The 27896-nt window shown below is 37.5% G+C and overlaps 1 protein-coding gene and 1 pseudogene across 1 annotated transcript in view; one reads left to right on the top strand and one right to left on the bottom strand.

The window, feature by feature from the left end:
* The window catches only part of BAZ1B (bromodomain adjacent to zinc finger domain 1B), a 66679-nt gene that overhangs the window by 28407 nt on the left and 10376 nt on the right, over window positions 1-27896 (bottom strand). Inside the window, exons 3-7 of the mRNA XM_061208392.1 lie at window positions 25145-25289; window positions 18185-18383; window positions 14946-15067; window positions 12597-12794; window positions 394-2095 (exon numbers count right to left, since the gene is read on the bottom strand). Of these exons, the coding sequence (XP_061064375.1) occupies window positions 394-2095; window positions 12597-12794; window positions 14946-15067; window positions 18185-18383; window positions 25145-25289 (2366 nt within the window). The remainder of the gene's footprint in view (window positions 1-393; window positions 2096-12596; window positions 12795-14945; window positions 15068-18184; window positions 18384-25144; window positions 25290-27896) is intronic.
* LOC133103663 (large ribosomal subunit protein eL42-like) lies at window positions 6871-7192 on the top strand (annotated as a pseudogene).

Below are 27896 nucleotides of genomic sequence, written 5' to 3'. Positions count from 1 at the left end.
GTCATTCATTTGTTACGACAATCTTAAGCATATGAGGAAACTGAGGCATGGATAAGCAACTTGCTCAAAGGACTATAGCTAAGTTGCAGGTACCCAGGTCAGCCCATTCCCAGGTCATATGTTATTTCCACGATGTCTGTTTGTGGATTTGGTCCTTTACTAAGCCAGAAAAGATGCCAACATCACACTAATCCAAGTCAAACTATCATTAACTGCAGAATGCCAGGCTGAACACTCCTGCTAGAATCTTACATACCTAGAAGGGTCGGGTTATTACACACAGAAATAACTAAATAGTTGTGACAAATGAAGACGCTACCATTACCTCAGTAATTTCCTTCCTTCTACTATCTTCTAAAGGGCTTCCTCTTTTCTCTCAACACAAGATTTTACCTTTCATTTCTCTCTCCTGAATTTCCCGCTCCTTCTTAGCCTGAATGGCAAGCAGCCGTCTGCTCTTCACGGCACTGATCATGTCTTCAGCTTCCATATCTACCTGGGGCTCAAACTTCACGACTTCTTTTTTCCTATCAGCTTTGCCTAACCCATTCTCCTCTTTTCCATTTTCTTTATTTCTGGCTTCCATTTCTTTCCGTTTCTGTTTCTCTGCTCTCTTCTTATCATTTTCTTCCTTCAGTACAGCAAGCCGTTCCTTCCATAACTCTGCAGACATCTGTTGCCTGGTTTCCATGTGGTCCTGCACTGAGTATGTCATGAGAATCCGGTGGCAGAGTGCTGTCAAGATCTGCAGTTTCTCTTCTGATGTTAGCTCAAAAAATTCAGAGGTCTCCAGCTTTTCTAGGAACTCATCTTGTACCTCATTGTCCTCAAATGGTGCTGAATCTTTGTTGTCATCCGTGTCTGAGCCCTCACTTTCTTCCTGAATGTCAGATTTGCGCAAGCAGAGCCGAACCAGCTCTGAAACAGAATGCAAAGTCAGAGGGATTTCTGACAGCTTCATTCCCAATTCACCATAGTCTTCTGCTATTTCATCTTGTAACAAGGTCTGTAAGAGGATGACCAACACTCTATTCAGGTATAAAAAGCCACCCTTTTCTGCACTCAAGGCTTCCATAAGGGACACAGCAGTAATAGGATACTGAGCATCTGGTAAGAGTAACCCAGAATAACAGCTCAAAAACTCCACCACCATGGCCACATCCCCAAAGAGTGTATTGGGCAGCCCTTCAGGGGTATCCACCAATTTAAATGTTGGAAGGTTTTTGCCAGTTAACTCTTGGTCCTCGTACCGCTTCTGTTTCTCTAGTTTCTCGAGCATTTCTTTCTCTCTCCGTTCCTTGGCTTTCTCCTTCAACTTTTCTTTCAGCTCCTCTCGTTTCTTTTTCAAATATTCTTTGCGCTGCTCTTCAGACATAGAAGCCCATCTCTTTTTGTGCTCTAGAAGCTCAAAGCGTTTTTGAACAATACTTCGCAATTCTTCTGGGAGACGAGCTCTATCCTCACTAGAGAGGAGACGAGCTGTTTTGGAGATAACACAGGACAGGGCGCTCTTCTTGTCCTCCCTGTCTTTGTTTTCTTTGTAGTAGGCGATAAGGTGGAGGGCAGCAGGAGGCAGATGTTTATGAGGTTTACTAGAGGACCTAGGTGTGCCCCCAGAATTCCTCGGGGCTCGTGTCACCTTCTGAGTGCCTTTGGCCATGTCCAACAAAGTCATCTGCTTCATTTTGGTTTTAGGAGTCTTCAAGCCCTTTTTGGGAGATTTGGAATTCCCTGTGGATTTCTGTCCATTCAGGATGCCTTTGCTTCTGCCCTTTGCTTTCAAAGGTTTGTCACTATGCTTCCCTGATTTCTTGCCAGGTGGGCCTTTCTTAGGAATGTGAAAGTTAGCATGTAGCTTGTTGGGCGACATCATCTTCATCACTTCTTCCAGATGCTCTTCTGGAGATTTGGAATTCTTTGAGTTCTTCACTTTGAGTGGTGAGCCATTCAAGGATTTCTTCAAGTGTACATGACACCATAACTTAGGATTTAGTGGTGAACTGAGAGAAGAGTTGTCTGTCTTGGATTTCTTTGAGGGCTTCCTGTCTGGAGATCCAGTATTCTTCCTCTTAGTAGAGGGGTTGAGAGTCATGTACTAGAATTTAAGAACAGGAGCAAAAACAATTTTAAAAACTAATTTAAAGAAGCAATATTTAAGCATCCTAAAGGCCCTCTTCCCCATCTATTCAGGTAAAGCTACATATTCATTTCTCTTCATAGACACTCTGTCCCTGAAAAAAACAAAGCCATGAATGTTAGCTAATGTTTTAGCCATATCAACACAAGATTCTCTTGATATTCAGACTTAAAAATCTATACTCCGGGACTTCCCTGGCGGTCCAGTGGTTATGACTCCATGCTTCCACTGCAGGGGGCATGGGTTCAATCCCTGGTCGGGGAACTAAGATCCAGCATGTCGTGCGATGTGGCCAAAAAAAACATCTATACTCTGATATTAGGCATTTTTTGCTATATAACTAGTTTTCTGCTCATATATAGATCAGCAGTTCTTAAATACCTTAATGAAATCTATGAACTCTTTCCCCAGAAACATACAAAAATCATGCATACAATTTCAGAGTCCATGGGTCCCAGACTAAGGATACTTGATCTAGAAAATGTCAACATCTGAGGAATTTTAAAATTATTGCTTTTGAGACAGGATTGTATTTTTATCCTTTAAACCTTTGGTACAACTAGGGGTATTCTATGTTTAGAATGGTAGAAAGTATACCACTTAAGTATTTTTGTTTAAATTCAGAAGCATATTTTCTTATTAAGAGTATCAGTAAGTATACTAACGACAACAAAACACTGCTCACAAATAAGGAGCCCTCCTGATCCTGGCTCCTTAACCTCCTCTGTCCTCGCCCCACACCTCAAGAACTCTTTCCCACGAATACGTTACTAACTACAAGCCCCATGGGACTTCCCTGGTGGCGCAGTGGTTAAGAATCCGCCTGCCAGTGCAGGGGACATGGGTGCGAGCCCTGATCCAGGAAGATCCTACATGCCGCAAAGCAACTAAGCCTGTGCGCCACAACTACTGAGCCTGGGCTCTAGAGCCTGCGCGCCACAACTACTGAGCCCACGCGCCACAATTACTAAAACCCGCACGCCTAGAGCCCGCGTTCCACAACAAGAGAAGCCACTGCAATGAGAAGCCCGCACACTGCAATGAAGAGTAGCCCCCGTTCGGCGCAACTAGAGAAAGCCCGCGCGCAGCAATGAAGACCCAACGCAGCCAAAAATAAATAAATAAATTTATTTATTTATTTATTTAAAAAAAAAAAAACTACAAGCCCTGCAAGTTCTCAAACTCACACAATTCTCTCTTGATCATCCCCTCACATCTTTCAAATCCACTCCCTTTAGTACCCCAACTCTGCAATCCTTCAATCCCAGCAGGACCCTTAAATCAGTTAATTCTATCACATTTTCACCAATCTCACTTCTTTGTCCTTCTTAACTCAGGTTAAGTTCCACAGTCAGTCATTCCAATCAATCTTGCATAAACCTGCGGTCCCTTGTCTCTCTTGCTCTATTATATCAAGTTACTCCTAGCCTGCACTTGTTCAGCTTAAACATGACTAGAATAAAAGACAATGACAGTGTGTGGACTTATTTTAAATTCATAATCAGGTACCTCAAATGGATCCTGAATGCCACTCAGTAATCACAATATATTCCCTTAGTCCATTTACCTTCTCACTCTCCTGGATATACATCTTTTCCTATCTCCTAAAATCTCCACCTTATCCCCATTATACAGAATTAGTTAATAGGTGAGAACCCATCAGCCTGCCATTGTTTCTGTTTAAATGTGCATTAAAACAAAACCAAAAACACTGTTGATTTTGATGCTTTAAAATATAATTACAAAGAAAAAAAGCCTGGCAGTTAAAACACATACTACATGAAATAATAGCCAAGCAATGAAAAAGTATAGCCAATTCAAAAAAAAAATTTTTTTGTTTCAAGTGATTAGGAGAAAGACTAGATAACCCCTAGAATACTTGACTTCTATTACCAAAAGCAGCTAAGCACATAAAAGGCACTCAGAGACTACTGAGTTTAAGTTTCTGAGTGGAAAGGACTAACTTGTAAAGAAGCAGTCTGGAGGCAGTGGATAAGACAGGCTAGTGTGAGATGAGACTACAGGCCAGGAAACAGCTGAAGACTATCGAATATGAAATTAGGACCCCTTTAAAAAGGCAACAGAGAAACGGCTATGGTGAAATAAACCTCAGAGATGCTGCAGAAGAACACCTATGCTCCTGTTGAAGTAAACAAAACAGGTACAGTAAAATTTAATAAGTTGTACTACAATGCCAAATAAGATTTAAACATTAAGGATATAATCATCAGATAAACAAACTCAGAGAACCTAAGCAGCACAAGAGGTAGAAATATGGTCTGCAATGAATGAGTGGCTATACTTAACAAATCCTTCTTCTGGCTAAGTTCTCTAACTTTAAAGGCCAATCTGCCTTTTAAGAACTATAGGCAATTGCAGGTTACTGTTCCTCCAGCTGGCTGTTTTTGTTCCCTGACCAAAACTGGATGTTTTGTTCCCCAGTTATCATCCTCAGTACGGGCTGACAAAGAGGTTTCATAGTTTATGGAACATAAACATTATCTGTGACTCAGGGGACACTTTCCCCAGAGGCAAGAATTTCTCAGTTCTAGTTCCCCAGAACTATATTTTAAAATGTTAAAAAGATAAGCAAAGATAACTTATGTATGATTCCATTCTTCTTGTTGGCAGTAATATTACCAAAACTCCAGAGAGAACAATATTTCAGAGACCACCCTACAAATCACGAATAAGATCCAAAACTACCCTGGCAGGAATTAAAGACAAATATGTGCCTTCCAAAAGTTAATCATCATAATAGACAGACATAATAGATTGATACTCTTTCTAGTGAGCAGGGTAAGAGATTATCTCTAAAGTCATTCTAAAATAAAATTTATCACTAAAAAGGAGCTTAGTGTGAGACTATGTTTCATTTTTACCATTTTAAATAAATATCTAATAGGGTCTATTATAGGGTCTATTATAATTGGGCCACTTCTTAATTTACTGATTATATTTCTTTCTATTTAAAAAGTCACTCAAATTTAGCATAAATTTCTTCTACTTAGAAGCACTCTATTATGCAGAAATAACGCAAGAAAGAGCTGGGATGGCTTAGCCATGAGATGGTCCAGCAGCCCATTTTTATCTATAAGGTGTGTTTTTTTGCCAAGCCATACCACATTAATTTTTTTTCTTAAAAATGAAAGAAATTAACTCACCCAACCCCCTCCCAAAAGGCCGGCTCCCCGCGTGAGCAGTCCTTCAGTAACTGGATCATCTCAGCATAGGGCATGCTGGGCAGTCTCAGCCAATGGGAGCCGGCATGGCTGGACTCAGGGGGAATCTGAAAAAGTATAAAACCACTTATGTGCTAAGGGTCTCCCCTGTCCCCCATTCAACATAAGTAATCTACCAGAGTAGTGCATAGAGAAGGAGAAAAGAATGGGCATCTGGATTAGCAGTATTATAGTTTTTTGGAAAAGGCCCTTCTTAACTGCTAAACAGGGAAAAATATTTATGTATGTATCAGCAACATGAGAGGCTATAAGAAAAATAGTGTATACAATTCCATACTTGTTCCCTGTCACCTGGAAGGAACCACCACCACAAATAAGGAAATCTAATAAATAAGATAAAAATGAAAAAACTTAATATTTACAGCAGCCCATTCAGATGCTAAATTTAACTTAATAGTAAGCAGTCAGAACCCTAAATTAGAAAACTTTGGCAATCTATCTTCTGATTCTTATTTCACTCTTCTCATTCACCCCAGAAACGATGTTAGGAGTTTCAAGGCAACATTCAAATAGTGCGCTTGTCTCAATCTCTAGATGCCTTTATCAGCAAATCTGTGAAATGTATTACTACAGAATATTTTTAAGTGCTTTGAAATTAATGTAATTTATTTTTAAAAGTACTACTGCTCTACGGGACTTCCCTGGTGGTCCAGTGGTAAAGAATCCACCTTACAGTGCAGGGAATGCGAGTTCGATCCCTGATCAGGGAACTAAGATCCCACGTGTCATGGGGCAACTAAGCTCGTGTGCCTCAACTAGAGCCCACGCACTCTGGAACCCATGCACCACAACTAGAGAAGAGAAAAAACCTGCACGCCACAACCAGAGAGAAGCACACACACCACAACGAAGAACCCACGCCGCAACAAAAGATCCCGTATGCCTCAACGAAGATGCTGCGTGCTGCAACTAAGACCCGACGCAACCAAAAAAAAATTAATAATAAAATAAATAAATAATTTTTGGGGAAAAAGTACTGTTGCTCTAGTGTCTAATTCATAAACAAACTTCAAGCACCAAAATTTATTCAAAGTAAAGTCTTAAGACTATAAACACTTACTTGAAACATCAGTTATTAGGAGAGATAAGAAACATCTTTTAAAATGTATAATAATTAGTATCACTAGTAATGAGACAAAATTAAACCATGTGCCTTCTGATATGATTCACTGAGAAGAATACAACATCAGTTCTGTGGTATTACTAAGCATGAGGAAATAAACTTAAATTGAGGAGCATTATACTACATAATTCGTTTGTATTCTTAAAATTACCAAGGTTTTTAAAAGACAAAGGAAAGCTGAGGGACTAATCCAGATTAGAGAAGACTACAGAGACATAACAAGTAAATGCAATACATGATACTACCCTGGATCCTATTAGGGCCAAAACAAAGTATGTTTGGCTAAAAGGATGTTAATGGGACAATTGGCAAAATTTGAGTAAAAACTGTAAATCACTTCTTTCCACACCGACAGTGCTCTCGCATACATGGTAACCATTCCTAAAACCTGCTGGACTTTCTGTAATTAGTGTCGCAAACCTGCCCACAGAGTGATACAGTACAAGAAGCACAAGGATTCTCTGTATTCTCCAAGGAAAGGAACGTTATGACAGAAAGGAGAGTGGCTATGGTGGACAGACTAAGCTGGTTTTCCAGAAAAAGGCTAAATAAAACCACAAAGAAGATTTTGCTGAGGCTTGAATGCATTGAGCCAACTGCAGATCTAAGAGAATGCTGGCTATTAAGAGGAGCAAGCATTTTGAGCTGGGAGGACGTAAGAAGAGAAAGAGCCAAGTGATCCAGTTCTAAGCTTCATATTTTGTTTTATTATGAAGATAATAAAATCTTGAGATTACGTTTACTTTAAAAAAAAAACTATAAATCAGATAACAGTATCATTTTCATGTTAATTTCTTGATTTTGGTCACTGTACTATAGTTATTATAGAAAATATCCTTGTCTTTTAGGAAACACATATTCAAGTATTTTGTAAAAGGGCATCCTGTCTTATAACCTACTACCATCAGCTCAGAAAAAAATAATGTGTATAAAGAGAAAAAAATAATAGGGACTCCCCTGGTGGTCCAGTGGTTAAGAATCTGCCTTCCAATTCAGGGGACGTGGGATTGATCTCTGGTCGGGGAACTAAGATCCCACATGCCGTAGGGCAACTAAGCCTGCACCACAATTAGAGAGCTTGCGTGCCACAACTACTGAGCTCACACACCGCAACTAGAGAACCCTGTGCACTGTAACTACTGGGCCCGCGCTCTGGAGCTCACACACCACAACTAGAGAGAAGCCCGCACACCACAACAAAGAGCCCACACGCCTCAACGAAAGATCCCGCATGGCGCAACAAAGATCCCCCAACTAAGACCCAATGCAGTCAAATTAATTAATTAATTATTTTTTAAAAAAATCATCTGCTCAATAGCTCCTAATCCAGAACTTGGAGGGCAGTAAATAATAAACTGAAATGACCAAAAAGTCAAATCAAAACAAATTAAAAAAAAAAAAAAAAACAGAAAAAATAATAAAACATATGTGGTAAATGTTAAAATTTGAGGAATCTACTTGAAGAGTACAGAGAAATTCTTTATAGTATTTATCACCTTTTCTATATGAAATTATTTCAAAATAAAACGTTTTTAAAATGTATTCATAATCATATTAAATCAGTCCAAATGTCTTAAAAAGTGTTATTTTTCTTGTTACGTCTCTAACCAAATGCTTCCCTACTAGGATACACCACTCCAAAATAAGAGTTCAAAACATGGACAGGGAATTCCCTAGCAGTCCAGTGGTTAGGACTCCGAGCTTCCAGTGCTGGGGGCACGGGTTCGATCCCTGATTGGAGAACTAAGATCCTGCATGCCACGTGGCGCAGCTACAAAAAAAAAAAAAAAAAAATGCAGAACATTATGGACAGACTAACAAAACACTAGAGCTGCAATGTATTAGAATATGGAAACGAGCTAAGATGGCTGATTTCATCTTAGATGACAGTTATTTTATCAACCAAGTGCCTTGTAAATCATTCCTCCAAGTCATTAGGCCCATAAAATATTTACCCCTAAACTCAACTGTCAGTTGCATTTTTCTCCTCAATGAACAGAATGGAACTTCTGGAAGAAATGAATTCACTAGCCATGTACATATTATACCTATGCTAAACATCACAGGATATAAAATGAGTAAGACAGCTTTTAATCTCAAGTAATTTATATTCTAAGGCTTTACAAGACCACAAGCACACCCCCAGCATCACACTAGGCCCTACTCAGATAACACTCCAAAATTCTACATTTCTAGATAATTTTCCTCTTTCCCACCTAAGCTCTCCCAGTTGGTCCTTTCCTAAAACTATTACTCACAACTTGCTTCCTCTCTCCAGACCTCATCTCTCTCTATAGTAGTTGTATTCAGCAGCCTAGCAGAACGTTAAATTCTACAAAAACCAAAGAAAAAATTTTTTAACCTATTGCTTTTGGTTCCCATTTCAATGTACCTGCTGCCAAAGTAAGCTCAAACCCACTGCCTCTGGGACAGGCAGATCACATGTGATCAACTTTGATGTTCAATGCATTATTTTATTTTATTTATTTATCTTTTTTAAGATTTTTTTTTTTTGATGTGGACCATTTTTAAAGTCTTTATTGAATTTGTTACAATATTGCTTCTGCTTTATGTTTTGGTTTTTTGGCTCTGAGGCATGTGGGATCTTAGCTCCCTGACTAGGGATTGAACCTGCACCCCCTGCACTGGAAGGCGAAGTCTTAACCAGTGGACCGCCAGGGAAGTCCCCACTGCATTATTTTAAATTTCCTTTAGATCAGGAAAGAATCCAAAGCACTCTTTTATGGCCTACTTATCCGTACCTTTACTATATTCTGTCCTGGCTGAGATGCCAAAAGTTCTTTGAGAAAACCAATTTTATAAAAAGGAAAAATAAACATACATAAACTCAAAAGATAAAATCAGTGAAATGTCAAATAGTATTGGGCAATAAGAAATTATTGTTTAAGGTATGCAAAATACATTAAAAGATAAGTATATGCTCTGAATTTATAGACTGGTATCTTACATGACTCAATTTCTCTCACTAAGCAGAATTTCTCTCACTGCTGCCTTCTTACAGCAGTTTAGTGTAAACGAGCTTGCACTTCTAGTCTCAATCAGAATTACAGCCAAAATTCATTAAGTTAATATTTTAAGCCCTGATTAGAAAATTTCAGAGTAGCCAATTTCTTCAGAAATTGCTTTTCAAGATAAAATAAATTCCTAAAACAAAACAAACAAACAAAAAAGATATAAATTCCTGGAATTCTAAGTCTCTGGCTCCTACAAAAAGTGTGGATCCGCTTTTTTGTTCTAATAAAACCCAAAGACCTTTTACCCATAAATTATACTCAGTCTTTCTTTCATGTTATTCACATATTTGAATCACTGAACTAAAATACATAAAAGACAACTGTAAAATTTAAAAAGAAGAAAATATTTAGGACTCAAATGATCCAAGAGTCTAAAACCCATTTAGAGATGATTTTATATACAATTTTCATACAGTAAAGATAGTAAGTTCCTGTTATAACCACCGAAAGCTATATCACAGTTCCAAAACTCTACAGCAATGAAACGAAAACGAATTAAAATTTCCCCTCAGTATATAAAAATATTTAAGAAAAAGTTTAGGCTTACTAAATAGTGTTCTATGGAAATTTTAGTCCTGATCTAGAAAAAGTCAACTAATCCTTAAATTTTTCTTTTTACACAAATGATAAAAATTTAAAGAGCCTAATGGAAGATAACGCTGTGACATAAATCACAGCAAGATCTTTTTTGACCCACCTCCTAGAGTAATGAAAATAAAAACAAAACCAAAAATAAACAAATGGGACCTAATTAAACTTAAAAGCTTTTGCACAGCAAAGGAAACCATAAACAAGATGAAAAGACAACCCTCAGAATGGGAGAAAATATTTGCAAACGAAGCAACGGACAAAGGATTAATCTCCAAAATATACAAACAGCTCATGGAGCTCAATATCCAAAAAACAAACAACCCAATTAAAAAATGGGTGGAAGACCTAAATAGACATTTCACCAAAGAAGACATACAGATGGCAAAGAGGCACATGAAAAGATGCTCAACATCACTGACTATTAGAGAAATGCGAATCAAAACTACAATGCGGGGCTTCCCTGGTGGCGCAGTGGTTGAGAATCTGCCTGCCAATGCAGGGGACACGGGTTCGAGCCCTGGTCTGGGAAGATCCCACATGCCGCGGAGCAACTAGGCCCGTGAGCCACAATTACTGAGCCCGCGCGTCTGGAGCCTGTGCTCCGCAACAAGAGAGGCCACGATAGTGAGAGGCCCGCGCACCGCGATGAAGAGTGGCCCCCACTTGCCGCAACTAGAGAAAGCCCTCGCACAGAAACGAAGACCCAACACAGCCATAAATAAATAAATAAAATAAAATAAAAACCAAAGAAGTTTAAAAAAAAAAAAAACAAAACTACAATGAGGTATCACCTCACACTAGTCACAACGGCCATCACCAAAAAATCTACAAACAATAAACGTTGGAGAGGGTGTGGAGAAAACGGAACACTTTTGCACTGTTGGTGGAAATGTAAATTGATACAGCCACTGTGGAAAACAGTATGGAGGTTCCTTAAAAAAACTAAAAACAGAACTACCATATGACCCAGCAATCCCACTACTGGGCATATACCCTGAGAAAACCATAATTCAAAAGGACACATGTACCCCAATGTTTATTACAGCACTATTTACAATAGCCAGGACATGGAAACAACCTAAATGTCCAACAACAGATGAATGGATACAGAAGATGTGGGTACATATATACAATGGAATATTACTCAGCCATAAAAAGGAACGAAATTGGGTCATTTGTAGAGATGTGGATGGACCTAGAGTCTGTCATACAGAGTGAAGTAAGCCAGAAAGAGAAAAACAAATATTGTATACTAACGCATATATGTGGAATCTAGAAAAATTCTAGGTACAGATGAACCTATTTGCAGGGCAGGAATAGAGATGTAGACGTAGAGAATGGACATGTGGACATGGGGGGAAGGGGAGGGTGGGATGAACTGGGAGATTAGGTTTGACATAAATACACTACCATGTGTAAAATAGCTAGTGGGAACCTGCTGTATAGCACAGGGAGCTCAGCCTGGTACTCTGTGACAACCTAGCTGGGTGGGATGGCGGGTGGCAGGAAGGTCCAAGAAGGAAGGGATATAGGTATACATATAGCTGATTCACTTCATTGTACAGCAGAAACTAACAAAACACTGTAAAGCAATTATACTCCAATAAAAAAAATAATAATAAAAAGAAAAGGTTTAGGTTTACTAAATAGTGTTCCATGGAAATTTTAGTCCTGATCTAGAAAAAGTCAACTAATCCCTAAATTTTTCTTTTTTACACAAATGTTAAAAATTTAAAGAGCATAATGGAAGATAATGCTTGATCGTGCTGGTCTAGAATAAGAAAACATGCTAATGCTAAACTACTATTGGAGGTCTTTACCAATGTTTGAAGAAATAAAATTATTTCTCAATATACTTTTGTTAACAATATCAACATAAGATAATTGAAGTAATTTAGTTGTATGACTCAGTTGTAAGATAGCCTTAGTTTTTCATAATTACAAGAAAGAGATGAAAATTAATGTATATATACCATACAACTTTATAAGAATATTCTGAAAATCAAATGAGATAATTAAAGGAAAAATAATAGAGAGAAGTGCTAGATTTTCTACTAATCTGTCATACAAAGCAATACCTAGTCCTTTTCAAGGCTGCCAGTATATTTGATCTTCTTATCTGACATACAAAATCAGTTTTCATTTTTAGGAATCAATTTGCAAAAATAATTTTTTTTAATACCATACCTCATTCCAAGAAAGATCTGAGACAAAAAAGCACATGCATGTAATTTGTTTCTTTGTTTTAATTATGCAACCATAGTAAAATAAGTCAAATTAGAAGAGGAGATATTCAGTGTGGCCTCTTCCCTACCAACCCCATAATCACAACCTATATGAAATAGATACACGTGAAAAATTTGAATTCATTATCTTAAGTTACAGTTCAAAATCTACTGTAACCATCAGAGAAAATAAATTCATTCAATAGTGTTCCATCCTGCTGTCCAAAAATTAAGTGACCTTACCTTGTATGGATCAAGTAGAAAGTCACTGAACTTGCTAGGCAGGGAATACTTCTTCACTAATTCATCTTCTACCACCCAAGGTGCATTTTCACCAGTACCAGCCCGTAATGCGTTATGCCGTATAAAGTATCGAAGTATCTCCTTATTTGGTGGGCGTTCTGTACGAATCAAGCTGTCTGCTGGCACATTACTGATGATCTAGGTTAACAAATAAAAATAACTCACTACTGGGGTAAAAAGCAATTAACCAATGAGAACAAAGATTTATATTCTCTCCAGAAAACTCATCATTACACCTATAAAATAGGTTATATACTAGATAGAAGGAGAATAATTTTCAGAGACAGAATGTTAAAGATATCTGTAGGCAATGTGTCAATATGTATCAAAGTCCTAAAAATGGGTATATCTGTTGAACCAACAGTTCCTCTTGTTAAGAATTTAGATGTAAATGGTGGGACTTCCCTGGTGGTCTAGCAGTTAAGACTCCATGCTGCCAATGCAGGGGGCTCAGGTTTGATCCCTGGTCAGGGAACTAGATCCCGCCTGCTGTAACTAAGAGCCTGCATGCCGCAGCTAAAGATCCCACACGAGGCAACGAAGATCCTGCATGCTGCAACTAAGACCCGGTGCAGCTAAATAAATAAATAAATAAACATTTTTTTTTTAAAACAAGAAGTAAATGGAAAGTCATCATCAATTGTTTATAAAAGGAGGGGGGGAAAGGAAGGGAATACTACATAAAGGTACATCAATAAGGGATTCATTTTTCTTTTATTTATTTATTTGTTGTTTATTTTTGGCTGCACTGGGTCTTCTTTGCTGCGCGCGGGCTTTCTCTAGTTGCGGCGAGCGGGGTCTACTCTTCCATTGCAGTGCGCGGGCTTCTCATTGCGGTGGCTTCTCTTGCGGAGTACAGGCTCTAGGCGCGGAGGCTTCAGTAGTTGTGGCTTGCAGGCTCTAGAGTGCACGCTCAGCAGTTGTGACGCACGGGCTTAGTTGCTCTGCGGCATGTGGGATCTTCCCGTACCAGGGCTCAAACCTGTGTCCCCTGCCATTGGCAGGTGGATTCTTAACCACTGCGCCACCAGGGAGGTCTCAACAATGTTTTAACTAGCCACCTTGCTGAACGGGAGCTAAGAAACTTAGTGAAAAACTGTATTTAACACCCAATTTTCAAATATAAAGAAATCCTAACAATCCAGTAATGTCTTCAGGTCACTAACTATAAAACAAATGAGTCAAAATGAAATAAGACTTGTCAGCATTCTGACGTGGGAAAAAAACAACACTCTAAAGAGGCAAGAGATCCAGGTTATAATCCTTCCTAATCTCATTTACTAAATTAGGAACTTTGATAGAATTATTTAATTTCTCAGGCCATAGCTGTTTCTTCTATAAAACCGTTAGACACGAAGACAAATGTGCAGCTGCCTTCCACACCTAGCCGCCCTCCCGCTTCTTTCTAATGATGAGATTTTACACATACAGGAATAAGAGTACCCAAAAGCAACATGGCATATTTCATGAAATCTAAGATGCTATTAATGAAAGACATATTATGTACCACAAAGAAAAGAATTCTTGCCAATTGATATTGAGATATATCCTGATTCCAGTAGATACAAACTACTATATATAAAATAGATAAACAACAAGATCCTACTGTATAACAAAGGGAATTATATTCAATATCTTGTAATAAACTATAATAGAAATGAATATGAAAAAGAATATACATATATATATGTATAACTGAATCACTCTGCTGTACACCAGAAACTAACACAACATTGTAAATCAACTATACTTCAATTAAAAAAAAAAAGATACATATCCTGATTCTGGAAATGTAAAAATATGAAAGTTGAACATCTTAGAATCAATAAAACATAGTACTAAGTTATTTAAAGGGTATTTACCATTTTAGATTATTAGCTTCAGATTCCTTGAAGCAGCACTGGTTAGAGTTAACTCACTTTCTGAGTTTAATTATATTACAAATTGCTCTGCTTTTAACTGGGAAGAGCTATTTCCTCAGGAAGTCCATAACCACTGGAAACAGTCTTATTTTTTCAAATAACTAAGTTTGAAGCTCAAATGTAAACTACTCTTACACCCCAATAATTCCTATTAAAAAGGAAAAAGCATGCTATCTCCTAGGAAAGACAATACAGTTTAGTTTAAAGTCATAATTACAAAGACCAGAAAACCACTCAGAATTTGTTGTAGAAACATATTTATTTACATTTTTCTTTAGCACATTTTCTACGAGAAAACTAGCCCTTTGATATTTTCTTAAACAACATCTACTACATGTAAGAGGTTTAATATAAAGTGCCAACTAACCTTATCTTCATTTTGTAGTTTCACATCATATTTGTGAGGCAGAAATTTTGGAGGTGCCCATTTCCTCTCTCCTTTCTTTAATGAAGTAGGAAGTTTTCGTGGAGATCTACGTGCTCTGTCATCTAGTCAAATCAATAGAAAATTAGTGAAAAAAATAATTCTTTAAATTCTATCCACTCAGTAATCTTACTGAACACCTACTCTGCAACCAAGCACTGAGTGATGGGGCCCAAAGGTAAATCATAAAGTCCTCACCTCAAGTAGCTAAAGTCTATGGGAGGAGTCAACAATAATTACAATACAATGTGGTAAATACTATAATAGAGGTTGGTATAGAAAAATACTAGATTAGAGAGAAAAATACTCAAAAAGAGAGAAGCAATGTCTAATTTAGTCTGGAAGATAGGCAGGGAAGACCAAGAAAGAATATGACTTATTCAGAGACTGCAAATAATGAGATACAGGTGAATATGATCTACAGTACAATTAAAAAATCAGACTACAGAGGTAAGTAGGGGCTTATAAATTAAAACGAACCTTGTATACCATTCATATAGGCTGGAATTTGTCTTATGGACACTAGGGAAACAAAGGATTTTTTTTTTTTTAATTTTTTTTTTTAAGTACATATATTTTTTTTAATTAATTAATTAATTAATTATTTTATTTTTGGCTGTGTTGGGTCTTCGCTTCTGTGTGAAGGCTTTCTCTAGTTGTGGCAAGCGGGGGCCACTCTTCATCGCGGTGCACGGGCCTCTCACTATCGTGGCCTCTCTTGTTGCGGAGCACAGGCTCCAGACGCGCAGGCTCAGTAGTTGTGGCTCACGGGCCTAGTTGCTCCGCGGCATGTGGCATCTTCCCAGACCAGGGCTCGAACCCGTGTCCCCTGCATTGGCAGGCGGATTCTCAACCACTGCGCCACCAGGGAAGCCCCAACAAAGGATTTTTGATCTAACTAGATGTACACTTTGGAAAGAGCACTAGTGTGAAAAAATGAAGAAAAAGAAAAAGCACTTACAGCAGTTAGAAAATGAATAAAATGGGAAGGTGAGACTGAAGAAAGGGAATCAGAAGATATAATCTTAAACATCTGGATTAATGTATCAGAATGGTGAAGGAAACAGTCAAGAAGACAGACTTGGTAACCACCTAGATGTGGCAATGTTAAAGGTTTCCAAGTTTTCTGCCTTAGAAATCAAGTAGATGATGATGGATTGAAAAATAAAAAGGCAGAACAAAACCATATGAAAAAAATCTAAGGAATGGCAGTGGGGAAAAAGGAAATAAAAAAAGAAAAGTAGTTAGAGAAATAGGAGACTGTGGTTATCAAATAAACTAAAAGATCTGAGAGTGACCAACAGTGTTAAATGTAAAAGAAAAGTAAAATGGACTAAGAAGAAATCAGTGGATTTGGCAATTAGGGGTCACCCATAACCTTATTAGGAACAGTTTTAGGAGTAAAGAGGCAGAAGTTAGACTATAATAGCATAAGGAATAAACTGATGGTCAGAAAGTGGAGACAACATTCTCAAGAACTTTGGCTTGAATGAGTAAGACAGAAATAGAACAACAGGATCAAGGGAGGGTATGTTTTTGTTTTTAGAAAATGGGACTTTGTTTATAAGTTGACAAGAACCATTAGAGAGAAGGTTAAAAACACTGTAGAGTAGAATAATAACAGTTAACCCAATCCTTGAGAAAGCAGGAAGGAATGGAATTCAAAGTACAAGTATCTTGACCAAGAGGAAGGACAGACAGCTCTCTTCTGAGATGAAGGAAGAACACAGACATTCTTAACAGTGAGGTTAAAAACACAAAACTGAAAAGTTCCTGCCTAATACATTTTCCCCCCCATAAAGTAGAAGGAAGGTTACCTTGTGAGGAAACATTTTGTATACTGGAATTTGTCTCTCATATTTCTATGGAAATTCTAATCAGTTTTCCCCCTGAAAACATTCAGAGTACATCATAACATTCTTTAGCCTGCCTACCATTCTTTCCACATACTAGCAATAACATTATATCCCAAAATTAAAACCTAAACTAAGGCATGTAACAGCCTAAAAAAGAAGCCAAAGCCTAAAACTAGGGGTTCCTAGTACACAATGTTTAAGGCATAAAACTAACAACTGTAACACATCATTGGTATTCCAATGATCTGATTCTAGAAGAAGTGTTAGAAGACATATCATCAGTCAACACCTAACCAAAACACTTATCAACCTCAAGTCTTGGGAATTATAAGTAATATACATGTTAGAAAACTTCAGTATCAAAAAGAAGGAAAAGAGAAACTGAAAAACATAGACATTAGCATTCAAAATGCAGAGTGGAAAACAAAACTGAAGCATCAACAACTGGGGCAGACGAGTCTCAGAAGTTTCCTCGGGACTAGATAAGAACATTCCTTTAAAACCATCTGCACATATCCAAAACATGTGGAGAGACAAAGAATAGAATGGAAGACATACAGCATAACATTCTAATGAAATGTTCTAATTCAAACTTTGTAATAGTTAAATAATGAGGTAAAATTTGATCCTCTAACAATCATGGGGAGGGGGATCAATATACATGAACCCTTTGAGTACTCATATTTTTGGAGACAGAAGATATCTATCCCAGTCAAATTCCTTATTGACACAGATTTAAAAAAAAAAAAGATGACCTCAGAGGACCATTTATTTTTCCAATGGGCAATATCTCAGTTCTTCAACTTTCAAAACATTACGTTAGGTCTCCAGGTCCCTAAAAATTACTTTCAGATATCACAGTGTTTCAGAATTTTGGCAGCTCCCATCTGAGAGGAATTTGAGTTACGGAATATAGATAAAAGGAAGTATCTCAAAACCGTCACTCTGGCTTGCAATGTGAAGAGAAACAGGGATTAGAATTTATCCTTCCTACTCTGATCACCCCCCTTCCACACATATACATAATTCCAACTTAAAGAGAAAAGGCAGGCAAACTTTCTTTCCCATCTTGAGTAGCTAGGTATGTGCACATAGATTTCCAAGCAACTAGAGGAAATGACTTCCCAATTGTCTTAATTGTGTAGGGAGATTTAAATCTTGATTCACTTTGTAGGTATTTTAGTTGTTTTCTGAATCATAAATAGACAAAATCATGTCTATATATCAACAAAACCCAATTACAAATTTAATTGCTAGAGAACTCAAAAAGATTTGCGCATAATATGAGTTGCATAACTCATTAAGGAAAGCTACTATCATACATACTAATACTCTCTCTCCTTCCTTCATCCTCTTTCACAATTGCCTCCTTCTGATGGTCCTGAGCGATTTGGCTAGAATTCTCTTTGTCACTTGAGGGAGAATCACAGGCACCATCAGATTTCTTCTCAGTGGCCTCTTCATCCACTTTCTCCAAAGGATGAATCTTCACAATCCTCACCTTTAGCATTTTTTCCTTCCCAACCTATAAGGGAGATAGGAGAAAGAATCAAAGATAATAATTAAGGGGACTTCCCCGGTGATCCAGTGGCTAAGACTCCACGCTCCCAATGCAGGGGGCCTAGGTTCAACCCCTGGTCAGGGAACTAGATCCCACATGCCGCAACTAAAGATCCTGCATGCCACAACTAAGACCCAGCGCAGCCAAATAAATAAATAAATATTAAGGAAAAAAAAGATATTAAGAACTAGAAACCTAAAGGTAACATTTAGAATATATTATCCAATACACATTCCACCTCACCTGACAAAAGTCACTGAAACTCTAAAGTAGTCAAGCACAGTGATTTTTTTCCAACTTTATTTCTCAGATCTCCAGGTTGAAATATGACATCTTAAAAAATAAAATGATCACAATCTAGTTCATAATTCACGTACCAATGTACTAATGCCAAAGGGCAACTACTGCACAAACCTGAGAAATGTGTAAATAAAGTACAAGAATTTCCATTTTCTAAAAAAATAAATTATATATATGGATATCCAATTCTCCAGAACCATCTGTTGAAAAGACTATCTTTTCTTCACTTAATTACCTTTCCACCTCTATCAAAAATCAGCAGAGAGAGAGAGAGTGTGTGTGTGTACGGGTTTGTGTGTGTGTGCACGCTCACGTCTATTTCCGGATGCTATTCTGTTCCACTGATCTACTGGTCTATCTTTATATCAACTTCACACTGTCTTAATACTTTACAATAAGGCTCAAAATCAGATAGCATTAGGACTCTAACTTTGCTGTTCTTTTTCAAAGTTGTTCTGGCTAGGTTTTTTGCATTACAATCAGCTTGGCAATCCCTACAAACAAGCTGCTGGGATTTTACTATTAATTGTGTTGAATCTATATGTCAATTTGGGAAGAACTGACATCTTAACAATATTTAGTTTTCTGACCAATGAACAAAGTCTACCTCTCCATCATTTAAGGCCTTCTTTAACTTCCCTAAGCAATGTTTTATAGTTTTGTGTATAGGTCTTACACATCTTTTGTCAGATTTACTCCCAGAGTACTCCGTATTTCTTGATGTTACTGTAAATGGTATTGAATTTTTAAATTTTGATTTCCAACTGTTTGCTGCTAACACATAGAAATACAAATTGGTTTTTTGTATAGTGGGCCCTTCATTTCCACGGGTTCCACATCTGTGGATTCAACCAACCACGTATCGAAAACATTAAAAACAAAAAAAAAGAAAAAAGAAAGAAAGAAAAGAAAAAGAAATTCCAAAAAGCAAAATGTGAATTTGCTGCACACTGGCAACTATTTACACAGCATTTACCTGTGTATTAGGTATTATAAGTAACCTACAGGTGATTTAAAGTATACTGCAGGATGTGCATAGGTTAAATGCAAACACTACACCACTTTATATAAGGGCCTTGAGCATCTGCAGATTTTGGTATCCATAGGGTCCTGGAACCAATCCTCCACAGATACCAAGGGATGACTGTATTTATCTTGTATCCTGCTACCTTGCTAAACTCACTTATTAGTTCTAGTACCTTATATGGTAGATTCCATGAGATTTTCTACATAGACAATCGTGTTGTCTGCAATTTTACTTCTTCCTTTCCAATTTGGATGCCTTTTACTTCTTTTTCTGACTGGAACCCCCAGTACAATATTAAATAGAGTAGGAAAGCAGACATTCAGTCTTTTATCATTAGGTATGATGTTAGCTGTAGGTTGTTATTCTGTAAATATTATTTATCAGGTTGAAGACGTTTCTTTCTATTTGCAGTTTTCTGGGAGTTTTTATTAGGAATTTGGATTTTGTCCAATGCATTTTGTGTGTAAATTGAGATGATCATATGGTTTATCAGTAAGGAGAACTAGAAATTTAAAACCTTGCATTCTTAGGATAAACCCCACTTAGTCATGATGCATTATCCTTTTAACATAATGTTGGATTTCACTTGCTAAAATTTTTATTAGAACTTTTACATCTAGGTTCACAAGAGAGCTTTGTGAACATACTTTTTTTTCTTAGTCTGTGGCTTTTTCTTGTGCTTATACGGTTTTCGTATCAGGGTAATGCTGACCTCATAAAATGATTTGTGAAGAATTCCCTCCTCTTCTATTTTCTGAAATAACATATAGAATTGGTATTATTTCTTCCTTAAATGTTTGGTAGAATTCACCAGTGACTAACACCTGGGCCTGAAGTTTTCTTTGTGGGATGATTTTAATTACAAATTCAATTTATTTAATAGATACAGGGCCATTAAAGGTTTTTATTTCTTCTTCAGTTGGTTTTGGTAGTTTGTGTCTTTCAAGGAATGTTTTCATTTAAGTTGTAAGATTTATTGGCATAAAGGTGTTAATAATTTCCCTTATTATTCTGTCAATATCTGTAGGCTCTGTTGGGATATCACCTAATTCTTCATATTGGTTAATTCGTGTCTTCTCTCTTTTTTACCTGAGTTTGCCTACAGGTTTATTAATTTTATTGATCTTCTCAAATTACCAGCTTTTGGTTTCACTGATTTCCTCTATGGTTTTCCTGTTTTCTATTTTATTGATTTTGCTCTGATTTTTACTAATTCCTTTCTTCTTCTGTTTCCCTTGGGTTCTTTTTCTTATTTCTCAAGGTAAAAGCCAAGGTCAATGATTTGAGACCTTTCTTTTTTTTCTAACAGATATTTAGTGCTATACACTTCTCCTAAACACTACTGTAAGCAGTATCGCACAAATTCTAATATACTGTATTTTCATTTTCATTCAGTTTAAAATATTATCTAATTTCCCTTGTGATTTCTTCTTTAATCTCTGAGTAAGTTAAAGGTGTGTTATTTAGTTTCCAATCATTTGCAGAGTTTCCAGATATCTGTTATTGATTTCTAATTTAATTCCATTCTGGTCAGAGTATATACTTTGTATGATTTGAACCCTTGTAAGTTTACTGACTTTTTTAATGGCCCAGACTATGGTCTACCATCATAAACTATGCACTTGCAAGGAATGTGTATTCTGCAGTTATTAGGTGGAATGTTTTATAAATGACAATTAGGTCAAGTTGGTTGATAATGTTATTCAGGTCTTCTATATTCTGGCTGATTTTTTGTCTACTCTTTCTACCAGTTATTGAGAAAGGGGGAGGGGGCTGAAATTTCCATCTATAATTTTGACTTGTCTATTTCTTTTGGTAGTTCTATTTTTGCTTCATGTACTCCGAAGCTCTCATTAGTAAATACATAAACATTAAGGACTGCTATGCCCTCTTAAAAAACTGATCCCTCTGTCATTACGAAATGCTTCTTTATTCATGGTAAGATTCTTTGTCCTGAAACCTACTTTGTCTGATACTTATATAGCCACACCAGATTTCTTTTGACTAATGTTAGGATGGTATCTTCTTTCCACCCTTTTAATATTATTCTATTTGTATCTTTCTTAAAGGCAGCAGATAGTCACGTGTTGCTTTCTTATCCAATCTGACAATCTCTACCTTTTAAGTGAAGTTTTTAGAACATTTATATTACACATAATTACAGATATGGTTAGGTACTTTCTTTTTATTTGGCTTATCAAAACTAAAAACTTGTGCTCTTCAAAAACACTGTTAAGAGAATAAAAACACAAGCCCTAGATTGCGAGAAAAAGCAAAAGCACATATCTAATAAAGGATTTGTATGCAGAATATATAATGTCTCACAACTTAAAAACAAGAAAATAAACAATTTAAATTTAAACTAAATTTTAAAATGGACAAAGATCTGAACAGACACTTCACCAAAGAAAATACAAATAAAAGGATAGCAACAAGCACATAAGGTGCTCAACATTATTAGTTATCAAAAGAGTAAATACTCAGGGCTTCCCTGGTGGCGCAGTGGTTGAGAATCTGCCTGCCAATGCAGGGGACACGGGTTCGAGCCCTAGTGTGGGAAGATCCCACATGCCGCGGAGCAACTAAGCCCATGTGCCACAACTACTGAGCCTGCGCATCTGGAGCCTGTGCTCCGCAACAAGAGAGGCCGCGATAGTGAGTGGCCCCCGCTTGCCACAACTAGAGAAAGCCCTCGCACAGAAATGAAGACCCAACACAGCCATAAATAAATAAATAAATAAACAAACTAATTAATTAATTAATTAATTTTTTTTAAAAAAGAGTAAATACTCAAGAATAAAAACACTAGTCAAAGGGCATAGTCCACTGTATTCAATAATGCCAAAGCATTTACCAAAATAGTTAGCAGTGAATGAGCAGCTCCAGATTCTTGTCAAAACTTGGCATTATTTTGACTTTTTCTTATTTACTAATCTGATGAGTATAAAATGATCTCACTATGGTTTCAATTTGATTTCCTAGATTACTAATGAATTTAAACATCTTTTCATATGTTTATGGACAGGCCTATCTCCCTAATCTCTCTCTCCCTCTTCCTGGAACTCCTCCTCTTCCACCTTGCAGATGTGTGCAGAGTATCTTCCTTTTGCCACTCCATATCTGTCTCCAGTCTTCTCTGCCTTGCTCTGTGCTTAAACAGGCTGACCTTTATGAACTACATCAAAGGGCTCCCTTGCCCTCTAGATTTTGGTGAGTTCCGCCCATGGGAAGCATAAGCAGAAAATCATATGGTATATTCATTCCCCTGTCTCCCTAGCAGGTTGGTTACTTCTCACTACCAAAGTGCTTTTCTACAATTACATTACTCTCTCCTAGTTCCTGTATCCACTCCCTCCCCTCATTTACTTGGGGTTTAGAAGTAGTAAAGCCTCTCCACTACTGACAGCCATGAGGTACTTTAACCTTGTTAGTTTTCCTTGACCTAGATCAGACTGTTGTCTGCTGTCTGTAGTTCCTTTATTAAACTCAATTCGATTACACAATATGAATATGCCATCTGTTTCCTGCCAGGACACTGAATGATACAGTATGTGTGATTAAAACCCAATGATGATTCCACAGACAATTACAAAATTTAAAAAAGTAGCTAGGAGATACAAGGAGTCAAAGTAAATTAAGGAAAGAACAAGGACTTTGGAACCAGACAGACACAGACTTACTGGCTATTGTTGGGTTACCTAAGCCATTCCCCTCCTCCTCTTCTCTTGCCAGCCTGTCTCTTTTGAGGCTTTAAAAAAAAGGGAGTATTCACTTTCTCAGCCCCCCTGCAGCTAAGGATGGTTATGTAAGCCATGGTCTAGGCAATAACATGTAAAGATAAAAGGGGACAGGAGGAATATGCTTCTGGTAAAGACTTTCTTACTGTGCTTAGATATTTGCTCACTCTGAATTGCGAGTGAGCAAACAATTGTGCTCACAGTCACAATTTCACAACCAAGAGGCAACAAAGCTAAGGACAAAACCAAACACACCAAGAAAAGCAGAGCAGTAAGGCAGAGAGACAGAGTTTAAGTCCTTGACAATATTATTCAGCCTCTATACCAAACGTGGAATTGCCTGCCTCTAAGACTTATTATGTGAGATAATCAAATGTCTTCATTGGTTAAGCCGATGCTACTCAAAATGTTGTCCCCAGAGTGTTCGTATCATCACATCCTGGAGCTTGTTAGAACTGCAAACTTTCAGGCCCTATCCTAGACCTTTTGAATCAAGCTCTCAGGGGATGGGGCCCAGGAATGTACATTCAGTAATCCTCTAAGTGATTTTATTTAGGCTAAAGTTTGAGAAGTCCAGGCCACTATCAGTCAGCTATTTCATTACATACAGATGAAATCACTAGTACTAACTAGTACATTATATCAACCTGAACAAGCTACTTAAACATCTGTGCCTGTTTACCACCTCACCTTTCTGTGCAGGTTCTGTAAGACATTACGTAAAGCAACTAGCCCAGTATCCAGTACATACAGAAATTCAACAAATGTTAGTTCTCTTCCGCCTGAATCTTACTTTAAGTTTTCAAAGGATTACACAGGGATTGCTTTAGTGTTACGTAAACAGTTTACCTATCTACTTTAGTAAATCCTTCAGTAATAGTAATAGCTATCCTACCTATTTACTTCAGTAATAGTTATCCTTTAGTAATGGGCTGGAAAATTTAAATAGAAAAAGAAAACAGTCAACTCAATCACTGTTGTAGGGAAATGAAATCTTTTGCCTATAGATTCCATAGATTTGGACTAAAAATATCTAAAGGTCTTTTAAACAAAGTATGAAAAAAAATGACAAAACAAAAAAAGCCAATACAGCATCGAGTTATCAAAAAGGGACAAAACAGGGAAAACAAGGTTGCAATGATACACAGTCTAACAATTACTGTAATAGTGAACATTCCCAATAACAAACGTGGTTCTAAAATTTGGTGATTAGGGACCTCCTTGGTGGCGCAGTGGTTGGGAATCCACCTGTCAACACAGAGGACATGGGTTCGAGCCCTGGTCTGGGAGGATCCCACACACCATGGAGCAGCTGAGCCCGTGCGCCACAACTACTGAGCCTGCACTCTAGAGCCCACGAGCCACAACTACTGAAGCCCGTGCACCTAGAGCCCATGCTCCACAGCAAGAGAAGCCACCGCAATGAGAAGCCCTTGAACCACAACGAAGAGTAGCCCCCTCCCACAGCAACGAAAACCCAACACATTAAAAAAAAAAAAAAAAAAAATTGGTTGATTAAAATATTTGATACTAAGTAAAGTGGACTTCAAATGTAAAACAATTTTACTCACATAGAAATATATAATCTATGTTGGAAGCTCCAATCCTGACATTTGGTGCGTCAAATCACATTAAAAAAATAAATAAAAATAGGCACTCACCTCAAAATCACACTCTTCTCCCACAGCATATTTGGTCATGATCTCCAACCAAGCAGTATCTACTAACTTCTCTAAGGAGGCTGTGTTGTGGTGAACCATTTCCAGAACAAGTTTCTCATACCAGGCAGGGAACTCCTCCTTCAAACTAAACAAACATGTCATCAGTTACCAAGAAAATGCAGGAGAGCCTATCCAGAGAGTTATTCAGATCAATTCAAAAAGCTCTTTAGCAAATACATACAAGGCACTGGAGAATGCAAAGATTAAAACCTATGTGGTATACAGGAAAAAGAAAGAACTTGTAAATAGCTTTGTCTGACTGACCTGTCCATGTTAATTTTCTCATCTATAAAATGAAAATAATAAGCACATCATTAGTAAGGTTGAACATTTTCCCATTCGTTTGTTTTTGCAGTTGACTTCCCTTTTCAGGTATGAATTCTTTATACATATCCTTTGCCCAATTTTTGGTTGGGAGACCATAACTTAATTATTATGTCTCAATCAATAAAAATGCATTCCTTCATTTAGTTCTCACAATACCTTGTGAGGGGTCTAGAATTTTCATTTTACGGATAAGAAAAATAAATCATGAATGGTTAATATGTTGGAACCATGATTTGAACTCCTTGCAAAGCGAAACAATGATGTACCACTTTTCATTTATTAAACTAGCAAAAAAGAACTTTAATTATCACACCCTGATAGGAGCAAGTGAATGGTGCAAAATAGCACACACACTCTGCCAAAAGCCCATGTTTCAACTCTTTTGGAAAGCAGTTTGACAACAGTTAAGAGAACTGTCATAGTTACACAAAGATATTCACTGCTGGATTCTTGATGACAGCAGAAAATGGAAAGCAACCTAAATGGAGAGTTGTTAAGATATCCAATTCTGACCAGATAGTTCAACATATGTGTTACAGGGCAAAAGGGAGGATCAGGCATGAGAACATTCATACAGATCCAAGTAGTAGGTTTATTATCATACTACAATATTCTCAATCACTCTCTGTGCTGTTCATAACAAATGTTCCTCCAACTGCTAGACTTAAAAGCTCTTATCATACTCCGTTCACAGTTAATTAACCTATGAAGTTATCTGCTATTCCCCTCATGATCAATAACCTTCAAGTCTCCCTGCCTTTGTTAAGACTGTTACCTTTGTCCTCTCCCCACTGTCCTCCCTCCCAGCTTAATCATCCTTCCAAGATGTCCTCAGACTTCCTTAATTCCATGAGGCCTTTCCTGGCCCCTATAAATTCACTGTCTCTTTCCATTAAGCCTCCCAGTCACTCAGGCTTAAAGCTTCATTGTCTGTGGTTATTTCTGGGGAGTGAAGTTGGACAATGATGTTCAGATTCTTTACTAACTCTGTATTGTTTACATTCTTTTTTTTTGTTTGTTTACATTCTTATAACAAGTATGCATTTCTTTTATAATCAGAAAAAAGTATTTCTACTTTGAATAAAAATTATAAAACCTCACCGTCTTTTTCAACAATTTCTCCCATCACCCCTTATATTCTATTAGCTATCAAATCACATAAAACATTCCCCAAGTGTGTTCTTCAGAACTTCCCTCTGTTGTAATGGGTTCTAAGGTCAAATAAGTTTAAAACCCATAAGATTAAACCAAGCTAGAGTTTCTTTACTACAGTCTTCTGAAAATCTTTAATGTGTATTATGACTTTTCAAGAACAAAGTTTGTAGTGGTTTTCCAAAATTATGACCAAACCCCCTTTTTCAGAATGTAAATCCACCTTTCTTTCTATTCCCAATAATGCCATGATTCCCGACCCGAATACTCTTAGCTAGCCTACACAGACTTCCCACCTGCCTCTTCCCTCTCTAACTCATCTTGCACACCGCTTCCAGATTAATCTTCTCAAAGCACAACCCCAATCATCAAAACCATCATATGTGCCTCTGCTGTTCAAAAAGCATTGCTGTCCTCACATTGTTCACTGAAGTAAATACAAACGTCTCATCTTGTCTTCTGCAACTGGGCACAAACTACCCTTCAACTGTTACTGTCTTCATTAAGTCTCATGGAGTTTTCCCTAGCAACTCTAGGTTAGTCTCTCTAACCTCTAAATTCCCACTGTACTTCTCTTCATGTACAGGGAAGCAACTTATTTTCATTTGTTTTGCAAAGAGCAAACAGTAAGTGCTTATACAGTACAGAGGATTGTGCCTAGGCACTGTGACCAATTCAAGAATAAGTCAAACATGAGACCTGCCCTCAAGTTGACAGGCTACTGCAGGGGGTCAGCAACAGCCCATGAGCCAAATCCACCCTGCTCCCAGGTTTTGTAAATAAAATTTTACTGGAACCTAGTCACTCCCATTCATTTACGTATTATCACTGGCTGTTTTCACTGTACAACCTTAAAGTTGAATAGCTGAGACAGAGACCACATGGCCCACAAACCCTAAAATATTTACTAACTGGCACTTTACAGAAAAGGTAGGCCAACCCCGAGTCTAGTATACTAAACGGGGCATATACATAAATAACAATAATCCAAAACAGAACTACGTCAGTGACCCAAGCAAAGAAGAAACAGGCACCAGGTTAACAGACTTCACTAATTATTCATCAGTGATGGAGCCATTACTGGACCCCAGGTCTCAACTGAAGGTTGTGCTCTGTTACACAGGCAAAAGAGCAGAATGGTATTAATTACTAAACTGTATGCTCTCTGCTTATATACTATCAAGAGAAGTCAATGAGAAGTCCACAGAAGAAG

Source organism: Eubalaena glacialis, chromosome 13, assembly GCF_028564815.1.
Source record: "Eubalaena glacialis isolate mEubGla1 chromosome 13, mEubGla1.1.hap2.+ XY, whole genome shotgun sequence".
NCBI classification, from domain to species: Eukaryota; Metazoa; Chordata; class Mammalia; order Artiodactyla; family Balaenidae; genus Eubalaena; species Eubalaena glacialis.
The sequence above is the reverse complement of the archived record's forward strand: the minus strand, read 5'-3'. Positions and strand labels throughout refer to the sequence as shown.